Here is an 8,269-nt window from a genome sequence, read left to right on the forward strand (position 1 = left end):
AACAAAAAACAAACAAAAAGAAAATATCCTGAGACAAACTAAAACCCAACATATACAAAATTATGAGATGCGACAAAAGCAGTACTAAGAGGAAGTTTACAGCGTAAACACCGACATCAAGAAAGAATAAAGATCGAGTTCCTGGTTCTATAGGAAAAAAAAAAAGAATAAAGATAAGGATGGAGTTAGGAGAGGAAGACGGAGGCAAAGTTAATTAGTTTATAACAGGAAGCTAGGGGAAAAAAAGAATAAGTTTTAGGCTGGGCACGGTGGCTCACTCCTGTAATCCCAGCACTTGGGGAGGCAGAAGCAAGCAGATTACGAGTTCTGGAGTTCAAGACCAGCCTGGCCAATATGGTGAAACCCTGTCCCTACTAAAAATACAAAAATTAGCCAAGCATGGTGGCACGCACCTGTAGTCCCAGCTACACTGGAGGCTGAGGCAGGGAATTCCTTGCACCTGGGAGGCAGAGGTTGCCATGAGCTGAGATCGCGCCACTGCACTCCAGCCTAAGTGACAGGGAGAGACTCTGTCTCAAAAAAAAAAAAGAACAATAAATTCTAGTGTTCTATTACACAGTAGAGTGACTACACTAATAACATTGTTCTGTATATGTCGAGATGGCTAAAGAAAGATCTTGAAAGTTATCACCACAAAGAAATGATAAAGGTTTGAGGTCATGGACACTGGACATGCTAACTACCCTGATCTAATCATTATACAAGGAACATGTATTAAAATACTATACTGTGCCCCCCGACAAACATGTACAATTATTATGTGTCAGTTATAAACGAAACAGAAAGAGCTCAAGATACTATGTGAAACCACGAAAGGCATTAAAGACTGAAGAACGGGGAGAAAGGGCGCCCAGAGGAGTTGTGCTAACCCCGCCTGGGACGTAGGTGAGAGGCGAATTGGGTCTTGGAAGATGACTTGGAAAATGATCGTTCAACCAGATATTACCAGACCGGCACACAGTAGGCTCACCAAAGAACAGAAGTGACCTTTTTTCCTGAGTCGCAGGATCGGCCTCAATCTGGGCCTGTCCTTGCCCTGGGCTATCGGGCAGTTGGACGCTTCCCAGAGTAGAGACCACAGAGGAAGACAAACCGTAGTACCCGCTGCCGCCCGCCCCGGACGCTAGAACTTTCCCCTCACCCGCGTCGAAGTAGAGAACACTGTAGCCACCGCCATTTTCCCCACCAGCATCGGAAACCGTCTGCTCAAGACACTTCCGGGAACCCCCAGCCGAACAGCCAGCCGACTACGGTAGCCAAGGAGGACCTGAGGCGGAAGTTGCGTCACGCCGCATGCCGGAAGTGGCGGTGCGTGTGACGCCGGCGGCGGGGGGGCGGGACCTGGGGCGGAGAGCGGTTCGCGCGCTTCGGGCCTAGTCCGGACTCGCCGCCGCCGCCGCCATATTCCCGGTAACGGGGGCGCGCGGCCGGGGGCAGGTTGGGCCGGAAGAGGGGTCGGGGTCGGCGCTGAGGCGGGGAGGGGGTTGGTTGAGATGGGACGGCAGGAATCGGCGGGCGGAGGGAGGCGCGGGCCTTTGAGGGAGGAGGTAGAGAGCGCCGGGCCGGGTTTGTGGGGAGGGAGCGGGGCGGGCCTAGCTGGGGGCCAAGAGTAGGCCTGGGTAGGGAGCCGAGGCGGCTGGAGCTGCTTGACCCCCAGGGCCCCTGGCCAGAGCCGCTTTGGGGCCTAGGCAGGTGCGGCGGACGGGGGCTGTGGGCTTCGCCGCGGTCATTCTTCGCAACGCGGTCTTTGGGCCCCTAGGAGCCGCGGGTGGGACTTTTCCGTCACGCCATAGGCAGCTGCGGCGCCGACGCGGCGCTACCGGGATCGGGCCCGAGGGTGATGGGCAGCGACCCCCGGCGGCCTGGAGAGCCGGGGGGCGGCGCGAGGCCGAGGGCGGGGCGGAGCGGGTGGGGCCGAGCTGGGGCCGCCGGGATGCTGCGTCTCTGGAGACGGGAGGTTAGCAACCATTGCCCTCCTCCAGCCCAGGACCCTCATGCCTTCTCATTCTTGCATTTTTCCGAATCCCGCAGTGGCATCTTCCTTACTTTGTCTATCCTCCGGGCTCGCGATCTTCCTTCCGGAGCCATGTCAGAAGGAGTGGACTTGATTGATATATATGCAGACGAGGAGTTCAACCAGGTGAGGGGTCATCAGGAGCTTTGGGATTTTCCTTGATCATCTGAGGAAACATTTTCAGCAAACTTGCAGTGGTTTCAAGCTGTACGAGTCGTAGGCTTGAACACGCGTCTATCCGGTCTAAAATTTTTCTCCTGCAGAAACTTTATGTTCCGCTTTATGTTAATTTGAGGCTCCAGGCTTAATTTTAAAGGCTTTAAGAGCAAATAAAAACCTGTAATAGAATAGTGAATCAACCTGTGGAATTCACTCCCCAGGAAGCCAAAGTTGGATGTCAGACTAACCACACTTTAAAATCAAAAGTACATTTGCTACAGTATTCATGAGGACAGTGTTGTTACCTGTTCCTTTACATTCTCAAACTGCAGCTGGAGAAGTGTAGTCCCCTCCACCATGACAGTGCAACGTAGAAAAGATAACTTTAACATTTAGTTTCAACTGCATCCCAATTAAGTTTTACTTCCTTTTATAAGTAGGTTGACTCCAGTCATGAGACGTCCACAGGCGTTTTGGTATAATTTTACTGATTAACTTTAGTCTTTCTAGAAGGAATAAAAGGGTAAAGACATTAGACAAACCAGCTAAAAGACAGAGACAGATCCACGCACATACCCTTAGTTAGATTTGTTTTTATTGTACCGGGGAATATTATACAAAAATTTATCTAGAGCTGGGCATGGTGGCTCTTGACTGTAATATCAGCTGCTCCAGAGGCTGAGGTGGGAAGATTGCTTAAAGCCAGGAATTCAGTACCAGCCTGGGCAACATAGCAAGACCCAGGCTCTACAAAAATGTAAAAAAAAAAAAAAGCAACCAGATGTGATGGCTTGTGCCTGTAGTCTCATCTACTCTGGAGAGTGAGACAGGAGGTACTCCCTGAGCCCAGAAGTTCAAGGCTGCAGTGAGCCATGATTAGGCCACTGCACTCTGTCCTGGGCAACAGCAAGACCCTGACTCTTCAAAACCAAATAAAAAAATTTTCCATGCAGTTCAGTTTTTCAGTCTTGAGATCAATTCTCAAGAATGTTCCAAAGTTTCTATTTAAAACTTACTAATATCTTGCCTGGGTTATTTTCAGCACTATTCTACCTAAGTAAGCTGACTCTTCCCATTGGCATCCTCCAGTGGGTATACATAGGGACCTGGCAAAAGCATGTAATGAATGGGCTAGAAAAGGAAAGTTACCTGGTTGGACCCTGACTGATATGAGGCAACAGAAGAGGTGGATTTGTGCCATTTATTTTTCACTTGGCATAATTTTACGTTAAAATCTATTTTTTGGTGCATTATGGATTTGTAACAAGGAAATTTATAAGCCATACACAAAAGTAGAATAGTGTAATGACCTTGTACCCATTATACAGCTTCACCAATTATACTTTTTAATGGCAGGTTTCTTGTCTCTTCTCTGGTAAACTGTGAAGTCCTTTAAATATAGCTGCTGATTGTCTTAAATACATGAATTTATTTATTTATTTTTTGAGATGGAGTCTCGCTCTGTCATCCAGGCTGGAGTTCAGTGGCTGGATTTTGGCTCACTGCAACCTCTGCCTCCCGAGTTCAAGCTATTTTCCTGCCTCAGCCTCTTGAGTAGCTGGGACTACAGGTGTGCACCACCACACCTGGCTAATTTTTGTATTTTTAGTAGAGTCGGAGTTTCACCATGTTGGCCGGGCTGGTCTCAAATGCCTGACCTTGTGATCCGCCCCTCTCGGCCTCCCAAAGTGCTGGGATTGCAGGTGTGAGCCACAACGCCTGGCAAAAAAATTTTTTTCATTAAGTCTAATAATTATGGATGAAAGACAAAAGTACCATATGTTAATTTAGTTACAAAGCCATTGTTTTGCTGAATTTTTCCATATTCCTTTGAATCAGACTTTTACTGCCTTTAAAAAACAAATAGAGGCAGCAGTCTCAATTGTGTTTTAGAATGTTTTAAGAATGTTAACTGATAGGCCCCAAGCTGGCCCATGCACAGAGAGCCCTTCATGTGTACTTTGCTCCCCAAGGAAAATTAATATTTTTCCTAGGTGGAACCCTATGGTGCTTACTCCCTGATCTCATAGAGCATTTGCTACAAAAACCTTTTTTGCCAGAGCTACTTTATTTCTGACACATTGGGAGTCCTGGGATTCACACTGGCTCTCTTGGGCCAGGGAGAAGAACTCTGGAAAGGTGACTGAGAGTGGCTGCTCTGCTGGGAGGTTGTCTTCTCATCCTGAGACAGGCTTTACGCAATGTGCCCAGTTCTCTTCTTTTCTCCCATCAACAAGTATTTATTGAGCTAATTGTGTTTGCTAAGCACTTTGCCAGGACTAGTGAGATAAAAGGGGGAAAAGAAGTACTCAGAACAGATTCTACTCTTGGTGGGTAGGGGTGGTGGACAATCACAGTGCAGAGTCCAGTGAAGGGCAAGGAGAGTGTGAAGCGAGAACTGTGGAAATGGTCATTATAAAGTCAATTTTTTATTAAACCTTGGTTACAATGAAAAGAAACAATGGGCTAATCCCAACACTTTGGAAGGCCAAAGCGAGCGGATCACTGGAGGTCAGAAGTTCAAGACCAGCCTGACCAATACAATGAAACCCCGTCTCTACTAAAAATACAGAAATTAACGAGGCATGGTGGCATGCTCCTGTAATCCCAGCTACTTGGGAGGCTGAGACAGGAGAATCGCTTGAACCCAGGAGGCAGAGGTTGCAGTGAGCCGAGATCACACCACTGCACTCCAGCCTGGGTAACAGAGTGAGACTCTGTCTCAAAAATAAATAAATTTTTAAGAAAGAAATTTATTAATAAATTTTAGGAAATAATTTAAAAAAATAAAAGAAACGGCCGGGCGCGGTGGCTCAAGCCTGTAATCCCAGCACTGTGGGAGGCCGAGGCGGGTGGATCACGAGGTCAAGAGATCGAGACCATCCTGGTCAACATGGTGAAACCCCGTCTCTACTAAAAATACAAAAAATTAGCTGGGCATGGTGGTGCGTGCCTGTAATCCCAGCTACTCAGGAGGCTGAGGCAGGAGAATTGCCTGAACCCAGGAGGCGGAGGTTGCGGTGAGCCGAGATCGCGCCATTGCACTCCAGCCTGGGTAACATGAGTGAAACTCCATCTCAAAAAAAATAAATAAATAAAAAAATAAAAGAAACAATGATACCAAGTTGGTTGCGTGTATAGCTGAGAAAAATAAATCCTGGGCCAGTTACTTCCATCAGTGGGATATCAGGAAGAAGAGGGTGGTGGTTAGGAACTTCGAGCAGACAAGTGGAGAAGATCTTATTTAAATTGAAAATCATACATGTTCTCTCTTGTTTACAGAGAAGCAAGAAGTTTCATGAGACAGTCACAGTTTTTTCTGTGCTGTTAAACACAAAATTCTTTGAGATTGTCATTCAATATTAAATATACATTTCATGTTTAATCTCCCTGGAATGAAACTTTGAACATCAGTGCATGTACAATGTACTTTTCACTTAATTTGTAGAATTTGGTTGTACTTTTATTACTGCATAAATCACCAGCAAAATCTCAGACCCTTAATCTGTGTTTCTCTTTTGCTAGCTAAACAAGTAAAATGAATGATGATAGGGGATTGAAATAAGAACAATTTGATACCTTGTTTATTCGGTAGAACCCTCAACAGACTTGCCCTGTGCAGTTCCCACTAGCTTTTTTGAACTGAGGCTCTGTGGCCCACAGAGACCATTTAAATCTTGTGATAATTTTGTATTCATTGAATCCTTTTGTTTCTGAAAGTGTTAGCCATACCAAGATCCTCCTAGATCTAGACTGTTCTATTCTTTTTTTTTTTTTTTTTTTTTTTTTTTTTGAGACGGAGTTTCGCTCTTGTTACCCAGGCTGGAGTGCAATGGCACGATCTCGGCTCACCGCAACCTCCGCCTCCTGGGTTCAGGCAATTCTCCTGCCTCAGCCTCCTGAGTAGCTGGGATTACAGGCACGCGCCACCATGCCCAGCTAATTTTTTGTAGTTTTAGTAGAGACGGGGTTTCACCGCGTTGACCAGGATGGTCTCGATCTCTTGACCTCGTGAGCCACCACGCCCAGCCAGACTGTTCTATTCTTTAAGGGACCTTAAAAGAGTAAATTGGTTGCCTGAGCTTGTAGTATGGAGAGTTTCCTGGTGATGCATTTGGCCTCTGAGCTGTCAAAATCTGCATGTTAGTCCACTACTCAGTTTTCGGTGATAATTTTTACATCACGACTATTAGACACATACATCCAAATTACAGATACTGCATGGAAAGGAATCTCCGTTTGTTTCCATTTGATTATCTAAGATGATGTATTTCCTTATTCCCTTTAAGTTTCATTTGAAAATTCTTGATTTAAAAAAATGAAGGCTGGGCACGGTGACTCATGCTTGTAATCCCAGCACTTCGAGAGGCCGAGGTGGGCAGATCACCAAGTATGAGCTGCTTGGCCAACATGGGGAAACCCTGTCTCTACTAAAAAATACAAAAAATTAGCCAGGTGTGGTGATGCACACCTGTAATCCCAGCTACTAGGGAGGCTGAGGCAGGAGAATCACTTGAACCCAGGAGGTAGAGGTTGCAGTGAGCCGAGATCACACCACTGTACTCCAAACTGGTCAACAAAGTGAGACTCTATCTCAAAAAAAAAAAAAAAAGAATCTTGGTGTGAAGTAGTGCTTTCTAAGGATTCGAGCATTGGATAGGGTCAAGTAACTTATGTAAATCTTTGCCATGAACCACAGGAGCAACTCATCATACCTGGTACCTGAATGAAAGAGTGATTTGTCTAGAGTTGGGATGGTGTGAGACATAAGAGCTATGAAATATTTTATGGTGATTACTTGCACACAAAATATTCGCCCAGTTATTAGCCCTGGCTGACCTCACCTTATTCATTATCCACCCTATCCTTTCCAGTGTTAGCTTCTCTTCTCATTCTTTACATGCTGACCCTTTTATGCACAATCATTTTTATGGGTTTGACTACATGGAACAAGCTTCCTGTGCTTATTTGCCTCACTGATTCCTTTTCTTGTTTTTAAGTTGCCCGCTAAAAGTTGACACTCTCTTTCTATTCTTTTTCTAACATTTTTACAAGGGTTAAGCCCGGCTAGTGGGTTTCTTAGATTGTTTATAATATTTGAAATTATTTATACGCTTCAGGAAGTAGAATCCTTCCCCCTTCTCTGTCAGAACAACCCAAGGTTATTCTCATAGTGTGCATTTAGAAACTAAAAGATTGTTTCCAAAGGTTCCTATAATACAAGAATTACAAAAGGTCTGAGTACATTTTTTAGTAATCTTCTTCAGTCTCACTTCAGAATTAGCAGTTCTTGCTGTGATATTGGAGGGAGAAAGTTATGGGAGCCACATGTCTTTAGTTGTCTTGGAGAAACTGTTTCTTCAGGTACTAGACAAGTTACCCAACTTAGGTGCTTCCTTTATTCCCTCTTTAAAAGAATAGCAATGATAGGAAACTGCCATGGCATCCTTATAACACTGAACTACTTGCTGTTTCTGTTATTTTGGTAGCATTATCTTTAACACTATTTGAATGTTTTGTCTAATTTTTCTGTGAAAATAAAATAGTTGCCTGATCCTTAAGATTTCTCTGAGATAATTATATTGTAGAATCCTGAGCACTTTTTTTTTTTTTTTTGGCTACATTGTCTCACTTTGTTGCCCAGGCTGGAATGCAGTGGTCCACTCATGGCTTACTGCAGCCTCAATCTCCGGGGCTCAATTGATTCTCCTGCCTCTTGAATATCTGGGACTATAGGCATGTGCCACCATGCCTGGCTAATTTTTGTATTTATTGTAAAGGTGGGATTTCACCATGTTGCCCAGGCTGGTCTCAAACTCTTGGGCCCCAGCAATCCACCTGTCTCTGCATCCCAAACTGCTAGGATACAGGTGTGAGCCCCTGCACCCTCTCTGTAAAATCTTAAACATTAAGGTTCCATAGAGTAGTAGTAGTTGTACTTTTAGGGGTTTTGGTATATAGTAACATATAACATAGGCAGATGTCATGGTAACGCATTAGGTCTGCATGTCATTTGAGAAATATAACTTAGGGGAAAACCCCTGTTGTTATTATTCCCTTCCCTTTTGATTTATT

At 44.9% G+C, this 8,269-nt stretch overlaps 2 protein-coding genes across 8 annotated transcripts in view; one reads left to right on the forward strand and one right to left on the reverse strand.

The window, feature by feature from the left end:
- LOC108297183 (succinate dehydrogenase assembly factor 2, mitochondrial-like) overlaps positions 1-1,308 on the reverse strand; it is a 9,578-nt gene extending 8,270 nt beyond the window's left edge. Inside the window, exon 1 of the mRNA XM_037735325.1 lies at positions 1,163-1,308. Coding sequence (XP_037591253.1) covers positions 1,163-1,213 — 51 coding nt within the window. The 5' untranslated portion in view covers positions 1,214-1,308. The remainder of the gene's footprint in view (positions 1-1,162) is intronic.
- A 6-nt stretch (positions 1,309-1,314) lies between these two features.
- Positions 1,315-8,269, forward strand: part of CPSF7 (cleavage and polyadenylation specific factor 7) — a 28,457-nt gene continuing 21,502 nt past the window's right edge. For 2 of the 7 annotated variants that reach the window (XM_017519841.2, XM_017519842.2), the window contains exons 1-2: positions 1,315-1,431; positions 2,053-2,161. In XM_017519841.2, coding sequence (XP_017375330.1) covers positions 2,108-2,161 — 54 coding nt within the window. In that variant the 5' untranslated portion in view covers positions 1,315-1,431; positions 2,053-2,107. Of the gene's footprint in view, positions 1,432-1,608; positions 1,714-2,052; positions 2,162-8,269 lie in introns of those variants that run through there. The other 5 variants (XM_037735322.1, XM_037735323.1, XM_017519843.2 and 2 more) reach the window with 3 other exon arrangements.

Source organism: Cebus imitator, unplaced genomic scaffold (assembly GCF_001604975.1).
Source record: "Cebus imitator isolate Cc_AM_T3 unplaced genomic scaffold, Cebus_imitator-1.0 Scaffold779, whole genome shotgun sequence".
NCBI classification, from domain to species: domain Eukaryota; kingdom Metazoa; phylum Chordata; class Mammalia; order Primates; family Cebidae; genus Cebus; species Cebus imitator.